General features: G+C 50.3%; 1 protein-coding gene across 1 annotated transcript; it reads left to right on the top strand.

Annotated features, from left to right (window-relative positions):
- Nucleotides 1–1,151: 1,151 nt before the first annotated feature.
- LOC149341159 (2-acylglycerol O-acyltransferase 2-like) lies at nt 1,152–17,129 on the top strand. Its single transcript, XM_089543063.1, has 6 exons — nt 1,152–1,273; nt 8,354–8,624; nt 11,454–11,686; nt 11,825–11,999; nt 15,567–15,766; nt 16,860–17,129. The coding sequence occupies exons 2-6, from the start codon at nt 8,362–8,364 to the stop codon at nt 17,009–17,011; spliced, it is 1,023 nt and encodes a 340-aa protein (XP_089399189.1). The 5' UTR covers nt 1,152–1,273; nt 8,354–8,361; the 3' UTR covers nt 17,012–17,129.
- Nucleotides 17,130–17,554: the final 425 nt, after the last annotated feature.

A 17,554-nucleotide genomic window follows, 5' to 3' on the forward strand; every position in this document is an offset into this window, starting at 1 on the left:
ATACGTTCTGTGCTAAAAATTGGAAAGCTCCGCCGTCGGCAGCCCGGTGGTGGGGGCGGCGAAGGGGCTCTGGCCTTCGAGCGTGTAGAAAAGTGGCGAGAGAAAAAAGGCGCGAAGACGCTGAATTTGAAATTTTGTCTGCAGATAACTTGGCTTCTGAAAGCCGCACTCGAAACATTTTTACTGGGGATGTTCATGAAGCTGATCCCAGGCACACCACGTGTCAACAGAGCTGTATGCAGAGCGAAACACTTTGTTGACCTATTTATCCTCGGCTAAATTGACAGGTTTAGCCACTGTTGACAAAGGCGCCTGTAGTTTCCACTGTTCTGTAGAAAAAATGAGCGCGCTATCGTCAGCATGTGCAGATTGGTTTTAGATGCATAAGTGATTGATACAGGTCAGTAAAATACAGTGAAAACAAGATTGGCCCTAAAGCAGAACTTCGAGGGCGCGAAGTCGAGAAGCTGTTTAGCTCACACTGCCCGTGTGCTTCCGGAGCATTCCAATGCGGCACTTTCGCTCCCTCCTTTCTCCCTTCCCTTACGGCGGGGTTCAGGTGTCCACGAGATGTAAGACAGTTATTACGCCATTTCCCTTCCTCAAAAACCAATTTTCCATTTCTGTTGACGGTTCTTTCACAGAAACAGACGTCTCTCGAAGCTTCATATACTATATGTACAGGTGCCCACAAAGGTTTTCGGAACACGACATATTTGCAGCAAAAGCCTAATTACTGGGCAGCCTAAGCATGCAGCCACGAAGAGAAGTGTGTGTTTTGTAGTTCCCAGGGCGACCTGCTCAATGCAGCCTTCAGTGCCTGACTGCGCTTCTAGTCAGCGACGAAATTGATGTTTTGCGTGATTTCGGCGTTCCGAAAACTTTTGTGGGCACCTGTACATGTGCAGCTTTAGGGCGTCAAACCTCGCATACAATGCAAAGCCCACAGGGTGGTTACCACTGTTCCGCGAATTTCAGCAACAAGATCAGAAGTCATTCGGCTTACGTGGTCGCGCCAACGTTCGCGAAGCGGCTATATTCAAAGAAGACCGCGCTGCCCCAAGTTTGTACTCGCCTGTTATCTTGTGGCCAGTGTGCGAGTCGCTCTCGCTCATCAGCGAGGGCAGCGGCTGCGCTTATCGATTCCCTGCAAGGGGGCGCTGATAAGCGACCACAGCAGCTACCACAGCAACGTGACGCCCCCGCAGGGACTGCCGTACACGGAACGGTTACGAGCCGCGTACAGGACGGATCACGACCGGCGTTTGCCTGGGTGCGTACACCTTCTATTACTGATGCGCGCTTCAGCCAACTTCCGCTGCAGCGATGTCTGTAATCGCGACGGATCTCGCGCGGCGGCAGTGCGAGACTGGTATCGGTATAGTAATTCCATACTCGGGGCAAAGCTGTCCCTCGGGAGGTCTAACCGGCGCGGCGTCCGTTCACGTTACAGGAGTGGGTCGTGTTTTAGCGCGCAGTTCTCTCTGCAGCGCTGCTAAATGTGAACGTTCGAGCAGGCCAAGAGTGAAATACATAGCGTTATTAGAAACACTGACCAGACCAGAGCGACACGAACCGCGAACATCTGGACCGTTCTTGTCTGACCCATGTTTTACTTTGCGCAGCGTATTCCATTGAACTGACCAAGTACCGACTACCGAGACTTTTCACGGGACGCTGAATGCGAATTGAAGTTGGTCGGCTGTGGTGCCTAGCGTGTTCTAACCGACTGTTGAATCTACTAATTTCATTGAAAACAGATCTTTTATGAGCCAAATGGGCGGATAATTAAACACAGGTAGCACCTCCACAGGCCGTCATGTTCTGAAGCGTCAGGAAGCGCTCGTCCGTGTTAGCCTCTTTCAGTGTCCGTATCGTTCCTGCGCTTCAGCACATGGCATACCTGCACCAATTAGCCCGATCTATCACCCCTCTGAGCCACACAGGCCGCTTTCGCGAGCCAACTGCGATTGCTTCAGATCCTTTTCGGCTGATCTCAGAAGCATGTTGCCTGCCATTCAGGGATCACAGAGTCCATAAGTGTCTCAACGTGGCGAGGAAGCGACGACCAGCCGGCAAGATAACCGCAACGCAAGTGCCTTATTTAATTATCTCCGAATAAGGTCCGCCAAGAGCGTACGCCTAGGAGCGACGTCCACGCAGAGGCGGTGGGTATGAGATGCGCGAGCTGACGGTTAGCAGTGGCCCACTCGCACGGAGTTGCCTCGCCTGGATTATATTTGCATCTTCTACATCTTTCCTTCTCCGGAAACTGCGACTCTTAATGGACGTTTTATTTCTGGCCTCAACCGGGTCACTTGGACAAGCAGCCGCATGGCGCTCGGCTGTTGACCCGAAAGACACGGGTTCGATCCCGGCCGCAGCGGTCGAATTTCGATTGAGGCGAAATTGTAGAGACCCGTGTACTGCGCGATGGCAGTGCACGTTAAAGAACCCTAGGTGGTCGAAATTTCCGGAACCCTTCACTACGGCGTCCCTCATAGCCTGAGTTGCTTTGGGACACCCCCACAGACCACAAGCTTGCTTAGCCCTTAGGACATAGCAATTTGGCAGAAGCGTGTCCTGCATTTCTGGGAACGTCGTTTGGAGACGTCAGCCCATGAGCAATTTCGATGGGCTGTATCCGCGTTGCACTCAAGATGGCGTGCGGGTCCCTGAACTTGTAGTGCAAGTCCTCCATGGCACTATACTCTTTGCCTCGCTTTTCGATTGAGGATATCCCGGACTGTTCGTGACGGGGTGCAATCCGTATTTCATGACGAACTCGGCGAATGTTCTTGCCGATAATCGCGGTTCGTTATCCGACTCTAGCACGTTAGGAACTCCGAAGCGGGCAAACATGCTCTCGAAGGCTGCGGCGATTGCTTCGTCGACGTTAAGGTGATGACTTCTAGGTAGCGGGAGTACGATAGCCGACTACGGGGATATAGTGTTTCCCTTCTAGCTCGAATGAGCGCACCGCTCGCGGGCTGGCACAAGCTTCTCAGTTTCGCTGTTGACAACGGGCCTCCAAACTGTCCTTCGGCCACGGTGCATTCGTCCTTGCTTCGCAGCGCTCGATGCACAGGTGGCCTTGGCGTATCAGTTGTAGCATCTCACGGCGCAGCAGACTCGTAATGATGAGGCAGTGCTTTTGCGAAAGAATTCGTTGCACGCTGTTACGTTGCCTCGTTTCCGGTATCCTCTTAGGTGTTGAAACCTTGGATATATTCTGCGGCCATATCCCCTCCGGCAGAGGCGCAACAGCGTAGAACAGACGCTGCCGTCTTCTTCTTGATGCTTTCACAGCTCCTCCAGGCGAGATGAAATGAGAAAAGCGGAGACGACTATACGAGAAGTTGCGGAGTTGAAGCAACTCCTCATCTTGCGCTTTGAACGGATCGCAAAAGCTTCGAGGATCCTCACGAGACAACGGCACCAGGATCAAAAGGTGCGCTCCCGCGAGGCCGAATAGACAGAAAAACCAGCGCCAGCCCGTTCTGCTTTGCGTGTTAGGTCTGGGCCAAATTTGTTATTCCGAGTACTGCTTTGAGCGACCAATCTTCTCTGCAACAGTGCAGGGAACGGCCGAGTGACGGCACGCGCTGACCTTGCGGCGTCAGAGGACGCCGAACGTCGTGGAAACTTTCCCTCATTAAGTGGGCGCTGCATCTAAGCATACGCAGATACTGCCGACCTAGTTGGTTTGTATATGCAGCATTCAGACGAAGTCGATGATAAAGTGTTTCCAGATGTCGAGGAATTCTGGGTGAGAGTCTTGATCTAAGATGTGGGTCGTATGAGGAAAGAAATTGGTACTGATGTGTCGGCAAACTCCAAAGCCGATACCTTTCTTCGGAAGCAAAACTTTTAGCCATTTGGGACGCATCAGATTTCGTGAAAAAAGTTCGAATGTATCTCCGAAGTTGATGGCCCTTACGGGCCGCTTCATGTGCTTTTTCATTAGCCTGAGTGCCGCAGTGAGCAGGTACCCACTGAAATGCTATGCAGTGGCCTGCGGCAATAGCTAAATGATGTAGATACCCGATGTTCAGGAAAACTGGCTGGTGATTCGTTTTCTTCAGCAGGTTGGCCAGGATCTGCAGAGATGCTTTCGAATCGGTGAGGATAACCCAACGGCCGGCGGTTTGGCGCAGGATGTAAGAAACAGCTTCCTTAATGCCGTGAAGCTCAGCTGTCGTAGAGGATGTCCTCCGCTGCAGCCGGTAAGAAAGGGCATGGCCTGTTGAGGGCACATAAAGGCCACAAGAAGAGGTTTCTTTAGTAGTTGAACCATCGGTGAATATATGGGTGTGCTGCCTATATTCCTCCGTTAAGTATAGGCGAGAGTAGCTTGCAGAAGCGCTGCCTGTGGCATGCGGCTCTTTGCATTCACACCTGGAACAAACTTCTTCCCCTTTAGAGGAGAGAGTGTCCATGGAGGAAAGGCCAGAGGTAGTAGTTTCTGTGGCTGATTAATAGTAGGGAGGGGCAGGAGCTGCACTGCCTGGCCAAAGCTAGAGTTGCTGTGAGTTAGGTGGACACGGTGCAGGAAGTGCTTCTTCCCTTGCAGGACATGGCGGAGATGGGTACGCATAGTTTCCTGGGCAGCAATCACCTCTAGTGGGAGACATCCTGCCTCCGCTACTGTTCCTGATGCAGAGGAACCCTTTGGGAGGCCAAGGCATATTCGCAGGCACTTGTTCCGTGCGGCAACGAGAGTCTTATTGCTTGATGTAGATAATCTTTGAAGCACTGGTAGACAATAGCGCAAGGTTCCTTCAACGTAGGCTTTTTCAAGCAGAAGCATTGATCGGCAGTTGCTACCCCACCTTGTTCCCGCCATGAACCTGAACACTTGCGATGCTGCAGTGATCCTCTCGCGATACCGTTTGGACAAATGAACAGTCCGCGTTGTGACAACTGTGCCTCGATAGAAACTGTGGAACATATCTTGCTTGAGTGCCCTGCGTATGGTAACGAGCGTGCGTACTATGAACATTGCATGCAGAAGCTCTACCCAGTGCCCCTAACAATGGAAAAAGTTTTAGGTCCCTTAGCCTGCCTTAGACAACAGAGACTTGCAATGAACTTTCTATTTACATATTTAAAAGACATTGGACATCTCGATAAGCTTTAAATTCACATGCACGTTACCTTCATGCATTCTTCATGCAGTGAACTTCGTCAGCCCATTTGTCGGACTATGCACTCCATCATTCCATAGGTCACATCAATACTCGCCATTGCATCCTAAGTACCCATTTCATGGCCGCATTTTATCTTCGTTTTTTTTTACCTCTTCCACCTCTCCTTCTGTCTTTATCTCCCAAATTCCCCTCCCTACGCAGAGTAGCATGCCAGCGATTTTTAAACGCCGGCTAAATTCTCTGTATTTCATTCAGGAGTCTCTCTCTCTCTCTCTCATCATCATCATCATTTAATGGCCCTTAAAGACCCCTGGCGGGGTATTACATAAGGGGGGGGCGAACATCGAAGCAAGTAATGACATTATTAGGTCAAAAAAAAATACATATACAAAAAAAAGTACAGTAAAACAGTGAAAAAAAAACTGAAAAAAAGTATACAGTGAAGAAAAAGTATACAGTGAAACAATCGTGCATTCGAGCAATGAGCAATCGTGCAATGAACCTAGTTGGTTCATTGCTCTTGGTAAAAGCGCAGAGCGCGTCACAAATCCAGGACTAGAGGGACGAACAGATCGAGCTTGGGCAGCGTGCATGGTCTCCCAGGCTGCTTTCGCGGATTGAAGTCATCAGCCGCTTCTATAGCGCGGTCGACGTCCCTTTCTTCTTTGGCTATGACAGAGGAGTGTAGTGCAAAAAAACACGAAGAATCGAGACACACACCGCAGGCGCTACAGCAATAGCTATGTGGATTGCAGACTTGCGCAAAAATATATCCACTCTTCTTTGGCTACCTGACTTGCCGTAGCACTCGTCCGCTCTCCCGCATGAGTGACGCGTTCGGCCACCTTCTCAACTTCGTGTGCAGCTATCCTGAAGCTTTCGCAGAGGAAAGGAAAGAAGGCAGAGAGAAATAGGTGTCGTACTGGGCGGCTCTAGATTAGTTTCGACCATGTGAGGTTGAGGCGGGAGGTGGGGGGGAGGTCCTTGCGATTATTAATGCGTTAGGAGCCCCGAGGGGGAAAAATACGACCTCGGTCATAAAAATTCGCCGATGGGCTGGAGGAAAGTCACGTCACAAGACGAGAATTCCCATTGGCTGGAGGGAAACGACATCACCGGACCGGAAGCGACATCACTTCCGGTGAAGGCATCAACAGCTGCCTTGCTATCGCATTGCCAGTACATTATAGAATTATATGTCGTTGCGAATTTTTCTGCCGGCATCCTCAGTCTTTAATACGCACTGGCGTCGGACAGTACGCCGGCGTCTTGCGCATGTCGCCCATACCTCCGCGGCCGAGATTCAATCCCGTGTCGTGGGGCTCTGCAGCCGGATGCCCTCATCACATGCGACGGGACGAGAGCGTCGTAAGGAGAATGCGCATGCATTCCAGCAGCAGTGCTGTCCTGCATTAGCGGACATGTCTTAACCCGATGGCTGTTATGAAACACTTTAAGCAAACGGCGCGCCCTGTTGTATTTCGTAGTCAGTTACGTTTGTGTCCTGCTCCTGTGACAGTGTTACTCTGCACCACCGCTTGAACCCCATCTTTTGGTTCAAGAAAGTTGAAAGAATGCACTGTGACTACCGACCCTAGCCGCAACCCTCTAGAGTTGCTGTCAAATCCTCCCCTAATATATCTTTTCTTTCCGTGTTCTGGGCGTAGTCTTTTCTTTCCGTTCTCTATATTTTTAAAACGGTTAGCTTTAGCGCATTCAACATGGCGAGTTCATTTTTTTTTTTAATTTTCTGCGCCAGTTGAATAAATGCTGTATGTTTATCTGCCTGTATACTTGCGCCTGTCTCTTTTGCAATTCTAAGAAGCGCAGCGCTCGAATATCATCACAGGAATAAGTAGTACGGTTGAAAGTTGGGCGAGTTGAATCTTATTCATGATGAAGTTAGCGCCAAAAACGAGGACCAAAGTAGAAGAGAAGACACAACACGAGCTCGTGTTGTGTCTTCTCTTCTACTTTGGTCCTCGTTTTTGGCGCTAACTTCATCATGAACAGGAATAAGGACGGGGGGCTCACCCGCCGCAGTTTCGTTCAACGCATTGAGTGAAACGCTGAAACTTTCTCCTCTCTTTGGTGCGACGTGCCACGGTGCCGCTAACTTACCGTTGAGCTCGCTCCTGTTACAGACAAGGTATGCGCCACAGACACACTGAGATCGATAGAGCATATATATATATATATATATATATATATATATATATATATATATATATATATATATATATATATATATATATATACCCGTCGTGTCGGTTGTCTTTGAGAAGACGTAGGTTTGTTTCTTTGGCACCTGCAGCCGTCGTCGCTTCACGGCACGGCCTCTCAGGCAGGTCACGTTTCAGAAAGCACGTCGGATTTTGAAAATTAACGGTTGCTTAGCTTTGATTAAAACGTGAAAAGCGGTAGCATCACTGTGGCTTAGCCTGGAAAATACCAAAGAAACGCTTCCGTTATGTACTCAGTTTAGGAGGCCGTGACGTCACGGCCTAGCACGCGAACTAGGCGCGCCGGCGTTCCTTCCGTCATGCACTCGGTCAAAGATGGCGTGACGTCACGCCCTATCACGTAAACGCCCGTTTAGGCTCCTCGGCGAGCCTAAATACGATCACGTGGCCAAGTTTTGGTTGACCCTGACGTGACCCTGACATCTCCGGCTTGGCCTTGACTTGACCTTAAAATGACATTGACCTTGACCTGTCCAATTGCTTGACCATTGGTCTGACCACTGACCATCCACCGGTTCTCCGAACTTATAAACTGAAGGTCTGACCTTGGCTGAGCCTTGAAGGTCATCGGCAACGCACGGCGATCTCAGCCCGAGACCTCTAGTAGTGAACCTACCGCTTCAGTAGTAGTAGTATAAAACTTTATTCCGCAAAATGGGACGGGGTTTAGGGTTGGGGTCTTGAGCAGCAGGTGGTGTTCCTAGGTACAGGATCCCATTGGTTCTTGCTGCCTCCTCGGCTCGCTCAACCAGCGCAAGCTGATCTTGCGGGTCGGAGCTGGACAGAAGCTCCTCCCACTGCTCGACTGACGGGTTTGTAATTTTGGGCTCTATCGGGCTCGCCCGACAGCCCCATATGGAGATGGAGTGGTGCGGAGATATAGCCACCCTCTACCTACCGCTTCAAAACTGTATAAAAGATCGCGGTTCTGTTAAGTGCCTGGCCTCGTTTTTACTGCAGCATTGGTAATGGGCATGCGGTTCCTGGGCATTGAGTGGGCCCCGCTGCGGCTGCCGCTGCACCGGCGCCTGGAGACGCTGGCGGCGCTGTACTTCACCGCATCGTTCCTGACGGCGGGCGCATCATGCACACTGCTGCTGCTCTACGTGCTGCTGTACACGCGCCTCTACCCGCTGCCGCTGCTGTACGCCGCCTGGCTGTACTGGGACCGCAACGTCTGCGATCGCGGGGGCCGCCGCAACGAGTGGGCGCGCCGCTGGACCCTCTGGAAGTGAGCCTGCCTTCTTGAAAGGCCAACGTCATGCTTCACGCTGCTGCCGCGTTCAATTCAGAATGCGCGTGCCTGCACTCAGAAAAGCTTTACTCCCTTATGGGTGCTAACACGGTGCACCCGTAAATTACAGAATGGAAGCTTGGGCGAGTTGGTGACAGTTCACTTGCCACATAGCGCTAAACAGACACGGACAAAGGAAGACAAACAGGACGGGCGCTAACTTATAACTGAACGTTTATTGCTTGAAACCAGGCAATATAAGCACTTTCTTAACAGAGAAGAAGAGATATGAAACCATTGAAATATAGCAGGCACTCAAACAACGTTATCGTCGAACACCATTTACAGATTAGCAGGCATGAAGCATATCTTCGTCAGATAAAAACACTGACGCAGCACTGACACACGTATCTTCTTTTCAATATACTGTCGAAAAAAGAAGATACGTGTGACAGTGCTGCCTCAGTGCTTTTATCTGACAAAGAAATGCTTCATGCCTGCTAATCCGCAAATGGTGTTCGACGATAACGTTGTTTGAGTGCCTCCTGGATTTCAATGGTTTCATATCTCTTCTTCTTTGTTAAGAAAGTGCTTATATTGTCTGGTTTCATGCAATACAAGTTTAATTATAAATTACACCCACTGCTGCACTCTTTCAACACTTTCTACAGATTACACCCTCCTGCGTCGCCCAAGGGGGCTTTGTCGCACATACAACTCTTGATTTCTTTCTTGGCATCTAGAAAGGGTGCCAGAAATATCAAAGTCAGGTTATACTGTTATTCATAACAAAACGCGAGAACAAAATTGCACTAAAAACTGTACTGAGACCTCCTAGCATGGCCGAACAATAATCACGCATTGTTTTGCAGAGCTTTTTAGGCCCGATAGTGCGCTCTAGGAACACCCCAGCAAAGCACTTCGATAAACGACGGTCAGTTAAAATGGTCAGCACACTAAGATACCGTAGAGAGAAAGCGTTTTACGCTTTAGGAGTTTACTGTCGGCAACATAATACCTGCATGCGTATTTCTTCTACGGCGCTCATGGGGCTTCACCTTTTCCTGCTGGACACCCGGTACGGCCTTGACAGTAGCGTCATGCTGCTAGCTTACGCTTCCCCATTGCAACTCATGGTGAATGTTTTCTCATGTACGCATGCCCTTATTTTAAGCCCATATGCAGATACCAGTACGTTTAATAATCATGCTTAAAGGGCAACCGAAGAGGTTTTTGAATTCGACAAGTTTAGAGTCGACAGTTGAAGATAAAGCATGTGAAGTATTTTTGTTCTAGCATTTTAAATTGTGAAGTTATCGCCGAATAAAGCGAGATCGGTGTCTAGGCTTCTCTGCAGTGCACCGCGGCGGGCAGGAGTCGCATTGATGACGTCACGTACGTCGGCGCAAGGTTTATAGCGAAGAAACGGTTGCTTCAAGGAGCGAAACCAGCGCCACCGAAGGTGAACTCCACAATGCATTGTTTGGCCGCATTGCAAGGCGCTCGGCAGCATGTGGGCGAAGGCAGCGTACATCTGAAATTTCGGGCACAGTGACGTCATTGCGAGTTCACCCGCACTTTTTCAACGAAGTAAGCAGAAGCCTGGCCATCGTCGCGGTTTTAATCGGCGATTACGACACTATTTTAAATGCTAGCGCAAAACTGCTTGGCAAACCCGCCGCGGGGGCTCAGTGGTTACGGCGCTCGGCTGCTGACCCGAAGGACGTGGGCTCGATTCCGGCCGCGGCGGCCGAATTTCGATGGAGGCGAAATTCTAGAGGCCCGTGTAATGTGAGTTGTCAGTGCACGCTAAAGAACCCTAGGTGGTCTAACTTTCCGGAGCCCTTCACTACGGCGTCCCCATAGCCTGAGTCGCTTCGGGACGTTAAACCCCAGTAAACCCTACCAGCAAAACTGCTTGGCATACTTTCAAGCTTCGTACATTCGAGTGCTGTTTTCGAAAATGTAAGTAGTTTCAGTATATCTCAATTAGCTTCCATATTATGATAAAATAACTAAGGCCGAAATGTGTAATTTCCTACGGGTCGTTAGGACACTTTTATTCAATATTTTTTGCTTCCGTTGAATTGGAGCTGTAGCCAAAAATCTGCCATGCGGAGCTGTGTTATTTTTGTTGGTTTTGAGGTACATCATAATATAAAAATGTTCTATTTTGAAGCACTGTAGCTATAGAATATAATTAAGTCACCTTATTGTTCACAAATTATGATATGTTCGACACAGCCATAAAAAAGTACCATTGCTTCACAGTTCAGTTCTTTCCATTTCAGTTCTTTGAATTTGCACACAAAAATATAATGAAAGCGCCGGCTTTCGAACAAGACCAAGATAGCGGCCATCTGGGACGCGGCTGCGGGAATTGACGGGCGCGAAGTTCCGCCGCATTTTGCATCTAAATTGCCATTTGTTGACCTGCATGGTCCCGAATGATTATTTCACATTTTCTGCAGCAGAAAGCCGCAGTAAGTTCTCAAGCCCCGAAGAATCATAACCCCAGGTGGTCGGATTTGTGGAGCTCTTCACACGGCGGCCCTTTGGAACGTTAAACCCCTATAGTCTATAGGCCATTTCACGGCTACTGCACATCTCGAAGAAGAAAACAAACAGTAGAATTTTAAAAATTGGTATATGAGGATACCATAAGGGCATGAAATGCCGCTGCGAGAATTTCGAAAAAAATTAATGATAATAAAGATGTGTACCTTCGACGTCACCTTTTTCCTGCAATATATATGGACTGCCTTCACGCGTTGTATTTGGCTCATTGAACATGACGGGCCGAAAGAGAGGAAAGGCTGCGCGCAGGTACTTCCGGGACTACTTCCCCATCCGGCTGGTGAAGACGTGCGAGCTTCCGGCGGACCGCAACTACTTGCTGGGCTACCACCCACACGGCATCATGTGCGCGGGCGCCTTCTGCAACTTCGCCACCGAGGGAACCGACTTCAGCGCCACCTTCCCGGGCATCCGGCCGCACCTGCTGGTGCTGCGTGGCCAGTTCTCCTTCCCGCTGCACCGTGAGCTGCTGCTCATGGGCGGTAAGAAGTGCTTCTGGCATTGCGCGCCCCTGCACGAATAATGTTTTCTTGATCGTTTTTTACCTGGGAGCTAGAGGAGATCGGGGGGAGGGAAGCCCCTCTCGATGACGGTATGCGACGAATATTTCCCATGTGCAGGCATGTGCTCAGCGTCTCGGCAGAGCCTCGACTGGATCCTGGGCGGTGAGGCGCGTGGCAACGCCGCCGTGCTGGTGGTGGGCGGGGCCATCGAGGCGCTGGACGCCCGGCCGGGTTCCCACCGGCTGTTCCTGAGCCAGCGCAAAGGATTCGTCCGCGTGGCTCTCAGGCACGGGTACGTGCTTTACTGCTCGTTCCTCTCCCCTCAGGGGGATTCCCGCTTCGAGGGAGTAATCACTCAATAGCGTCCGCCTGGGCAGACGCGTATAGGTCAGCAACGCCCAGTGCGTTGGCTCGCCGCGTGTTTCTGCGCGGACCTACTACGACGAGAAAGCGGAGTTGAGACCACCGTGTCGAAAAACGAAATCTTCTTCAATGGCTGCACAAGAGGCACAGATGATAAAGGCATTTTTAATTGGACCTAAAATTGGGATTCTGTCCCCCTTTTCCGAGCGTCCGTTGGATCTTGCAGCCGCTCCTGCCTTTCGGTCAGCTCCATGCTAACCTTTCGGGTCTTCCTGCCACCGCTCAATCGTCAGTTCTTCTATCCTTTCTATTTTCGTGTCGTCTTGGCAGGCCCATTACATGTGGTATAGGTCCGCCTCTATGCCAAAGTGTGCGAGTGTGGCTCGAAATAGCCTTCTGGGTATATTGCGTGAAGTCTTTTAATTTGGGCTCGAGTATGTGCATTCTTCTGCGTTATTTCTTGGTCCTTGTGCAGCTCTTCATCCGGTCGCGCGTGTTCCCTTCCGCCTAGCCTAGTGTTGTAGGATTTCTGATTATTTGGTCAGCAGGTTTGAGTAGTGGTGCTCGTTCGTGTGTTGGGCTGCCTGGGGTAGGAGTGCGCGGGCTACGGCGTCTACGCCTTCGTTCCCCTCTAAGGACTGATGCGCTGGTGTCCACACAAGCTTTGCTCGCGCCATTCGGCCTCCTTGATGTCCGTGAGGGTCCTAATGGCTGCCTGCCCTATCCTGCCCCTGGTGTCGTTCTTGAACTTTTCTTGCGAATCCGTTATTGTATTCATGTTTTTCTGAGTCGTTGTTACGAGTGCAATGGCTGCCTCCTCCGCTTGGTTTGGATCTCTGCACCTGATTGATGCGCTATTTCTGAGGTTGCCATCCGAATCTGTGACTGCGTCGTCATGATGCCTCCAACCGGCCCTGTTGCGTCTGTGTATCGTGTGGCTCTGTTATTCTTCCCTTGTTTTTCTATGGCTTCATCTCTGGCCTCGCTTCTTCCTCCGTGGTGTATTCGGTGCATTTTCCTTGGTGTATGGGCTTTGCTAGTAAGATTTTGTTCAGCCCTTTGGTCCCGGGACTTCCTATCGGTATTGCGCTATGCTTATGTTTAGCAGTCTGAGTCTGTTTAACACTGCTCAGCCTGTGCTGTTGTTGGCTAGGCGTCATTTCTGCTATGTTAAGTGGGCTGCAATTATTTCGTCCAGCGCATTGTGGGTTCCCAGCCTCACTACTATTTATGCTGACACGCTGGTCGGAATGCCGAAACCTGTTGTATGCCTTCCTTATCAGGGCGTTGATTATCTCCTTGTTTGCTTTTTAATGTCCTGGTTAAGGGAAGGATAATTGTGACGATGTCTTTTTCTTTGTCTGCTTAAAGGGAAAAAACGAGTTCCAAATTGGATAATTTATGGGTGAGGAAAAAAGCAACAGCCTTAGTAAATCGCCCTTTATTTTCGTGCCCACGAGTACTTCAAAGCTGCTGACCACTTCCTTTCAAATAGATAAAATTGGGATATTAAAAAAAAAAGCAAATACAAAACGAAGAACGCACTAACGAGTTGTTTTTAAAAAATCATTTCGACTTGATATCGGTGAAGAGTGTGAAGAAATGCGGATTCATAGTAGCTTGCTACTGGTTAAATTACCACACCGCAAGGGCTTTTCTCCTACTCCTTGTCTGGTGGGTTAGAAAGGCTCCCCCGGTTTTGCGTCGAAGAACGTAGCGAGGACAATGTACTTGCTCCGAAGCGGGCTAGCAGAGCATCGGGCGTCGCCTATTTGTAAATAGGTAGCTAGGTAACAACTTTATTTCTGAGAGATTTTAGGGAGGGGCTGAATTTCTGGCGGCCGCAAGCCCTTGCGCCGCGGCGGCCTCCGCAGCCCTGGTGACCGTCCTCTCTTGAGCGGCATCTTCCGAGCTGCGCAACAGTTCCTCCCACTGTTTGGTTGTGGTGATTGTTGGGTGTGTGAAGGGCAGGTGTTGACAATCCTTAAGGTAGTGTGGTGCTGTGGCTGGTTGTGAGCAGAATTTTCATGTTGGTGTGTATCCATCTAGGTGTATTCTGAAGAGTAAAAGCGGGTGCGGGTGGGTATTTGCCATTAGCCCTCGCCACGCGTTTGCTTGAGTTTTGGTCAAGAGCTTGTGCGCGGGTGGATAGAGGATCCGTGACAGTCGATGTTCTGAAGTTCTTGGTAAGTTTGGGGGCTGCCCCTGGATCCAGACGTCATCCCTCGCCCAGTAATTTCCCTTGCCCGATATAGGATCATTCTCGTGGTCAGGTATAGCGTACAGGCAGCTAGATTTCCTGGCTGTCCAGAGTGAGCTGTAGCCCACATTAAGGTGATTTTTGGTTGCGGTGCTGGGGCACCTTCAGTATTACGATGTTCATTTGGGGAGACACAGGCGAAGTTGCGGACAGCTGTCATACTATCGCTGATAATTGTGCGGACGTCGGCCGTAGCAGTAGCTGTATATGGTGATGGCCTCCTCTTCTGCTACTTCTAGATTGGCGCCTGTTATGGGGCAGCTGCTCTTAACCTCCCATCGTCTGTGATGACTGCAGTCATGGCTGCCTTGTGATCGTGTTCTGCAGCGTCTGTATAGACCACCTGGGGAATGACGGCGCTGATGTAGACTTTGACATCTCGTCGTCCACCTTTCTTGGTGGTACTCCGGATACATATCTTTGGGCATAGGGGGGATGAATCAACGCAACTTCAGGCCTGCTGGTAGACTTCACGCAGTAAGTGTTCCGTGGTAGGGAGAACGCCACGCCTGCAAGGCTAACTTCACCGCGAAACGTAAATGGTAATGTGGCTTCACTGCAGTGCATCAATGTAGTTTGGAGATTAGGTGCATCAAATTCACAACTATCACCACAGGTGCCCATATCATCAGCAGCAATTGTAGCCTACAGTGCAAGGGTTGGGGGAAGACTCCTCTATAGGTCAATGCCTGCTGCCTCGAAGTGTCTTAGGTGTTAACACGCTAAGACCAGTCGTCATTATAAAGCTGTGAGTTTTGGAATGGCAACGCTTGGAAAGTGCGTGCTGAAATTGAGAAAATTATACCTATAAACAAGCTCTGCGCCGCCAAGGCCGAGCCCCTCTCAGCGTCACAGCTGCATCCCCTCTCGGCGCTGCACCTAAGTAAAACCCGGAGCGGCCCGCAACCCCTTCTGCGGGAAAGCATATCGCGGTGGGTGTGCGGCGCCAGGAAGAAAGGGGCACAGCAAAGGCGCCTTTCGCGACTAAATTTTGTTGAAGGCGCACTCACCTCTGTCTTTTTCTTCCTTCCTGACGCCCTGCATCCATCATGGCTGACCATCTTAGACTAACACGAGTACACCTAGCTGAAAGCCACACAACTTTCTCTCGAATGTTTGTAGTTGCGGAAAAGCTGTTCCGGGGCATGAACTTGGGTCCGTCGGCTTTCCGGAAAAATCGCTTTGCCCGCTCATTCGCTAGATCCCCCCCCCCCCCCCCCCTTTTTTTTTTTGCAGTACGCCGCTGGTGCCAGTGTTCTCGTTCGGCGAGAACGAGCTGTTCTCGCAGGCGGACAACGCAGAAGGGTCGCGGCTGAGGCGCATCCAGGCGTGGCTCACGCGTCGGCTGGGCTTTTCACCGCCGCTGTTCCTCGGACGGGGAGTGTTCCAATATAGCTGGGGCTGGTTGCCCCGTCGGCGACCCATCGTTACCGTGGGCAAGTATCTTGAACAGGCGAAAAATAGGCATTTGACAGGGCGTGATTTTCACCCTGTGAAACATATCTAAGTGCCACGGAAAACGGGTTATATCTGGCAAATTCACCAAAGGTGATGGCAGCGCTGGAAACTGTGTTTTCTCAGAGGTGCTACTTGGAGGTGCCCAACAAGAGGAAGTAAAGTCTTATTAAAGCATTATTTAATATAGTTTTAAAATAATTTTAAAGAAAAGCAGATCAATGATTGATGCTTCAGTCGTTCTGAAAGTGCAGGTTGAATGGCCCTAGTAGTTATTCTTTGTACGCTTGCGACTACAGTGACACACGTATTTAAACACAGCTCTTCACCAGCGTGCAACCATTGGCGCCGCTCAACAAAGTCGCCTGTAGAAAACCTTGAACTGCCATCCCTTTCGTCGCGTCGCCTCATATCTTTTTCAGACATTTTGTTGGTGCATGGTACGAAGAAACGCGTAAAGCGACCAAGAAAGACATAGGTCCTGTCTGTGCCTGTCTTGCTCGCGTTATACGTATTATTCAACACGAATTGATACCCGCACTCTAGCAATGAATAGCGCAGTCTTTCCTCATGTAACAACAGTCTTATCGAATTCCCTGCTGGAAAACATGGTTTCATGCACAACTAGAAAAACATTGTCATAAACTAGGAAGTCAGCCTAGCTAACACGTCATCTCCCGTGAACGAAACGAGTCTTTCTTTCTTTTCCGCTTTATAAGTTTTTGTTTGATTTTCTTCCAGTTTATTTTAGTCGACGTGAGCTTAATTAAATGTGTAATCCATGACATCTTAGTAATAATTTGCATTTATTATTGTTTGTTGTATTTTTGTGTTTTGCTGCAACGTTCCCCTATTTCGCTCTTTCTTTTTCCAGAATTTTCAAGGAACGCTAAACGTTTTAACCTGCCTCCCCTAATGAAATGCTTTCAGGCCGTTAAGGAGAAAATAAATGAAACGAAACTTTCAAAGCGACTACTATACTTTGCAGCGAGATGGCCTTGCCGCGCAAAGGCAGCGTTTGCTGGCAGTCCGTGTCGGGTGCATATAACGTTTCTGCTTCGCACTTTGCCGCAGTCGGGAGACCACTGGACGTCCCCAAGCGCGTGAACCCCAGCGACGAGGAGGTCGACTGCGTGCACCGGCAGTACGTGGACGCACTGTTGCAGCTCTTCAACGAGCACAAGGCCCAGTGCGGGGCGCCGGAAGCCGAGCTGACCATCGTCTGAGCCCACGGCCGCACGCCACGTGCCCTGCCTGGCGCTGGTGACGTGGACGACTATACGTACAGGCCGGGGAATCACGCGCACAGTGCCGCGGCCGCGCGAGCGGGTCGGTTCGGAGTTCGATTCGGTTCGGAGTTCGATTCGGTTCCGAGTTCGATTCGGTTCCGAGTTCGATTCGGTTCCGAGTTCGATTCGGTTCCGAGTTCGATTCGGTTCCGAGTTCGATTCGGTTCCGAGTTCGATTCGGTTCCGAGTTCGATTCGGTTCCGAGTTCGATTCGGTTCCGAGTTCGGTTCGGTTCCGAGTTCGATTCGGTTCCGAGTTCGGTTCGGTTCCGAGTTCGGTTCGGTTCCGAGTTCGATTCGGTTCCGAGTTCGATTCGGTTCCGAGCTCGATTCGGTTCCGAGTTCGATTCGATTCGGAGTTCGATTCGATTCGGAGTTCGATTCGATTCGGAGTTCGATTCGATTCGAACCTGCGCGAAGCAAACATATATGGCGTCATTTCGTGCATGAAGTACGCGCGCCGAATGCAGACCGCCGGCAA

Source organism: Amblyomma mixtum, chromosome 5 (genome assembly GCF_055824585.1).
Source record: "Amblyomma mixtum isolate Tamu chromosome 5, ASM5582458v1, whole genome shotgun sequence".
In the NCBI taxonomy this organism is placed as follows: domain Eukaryota; kingdom Metazoa; phylum Arthropoda; class Arachnida; order Ixodida; family Ixodidae; genus Amblyomma; species Amblyomma mixtum.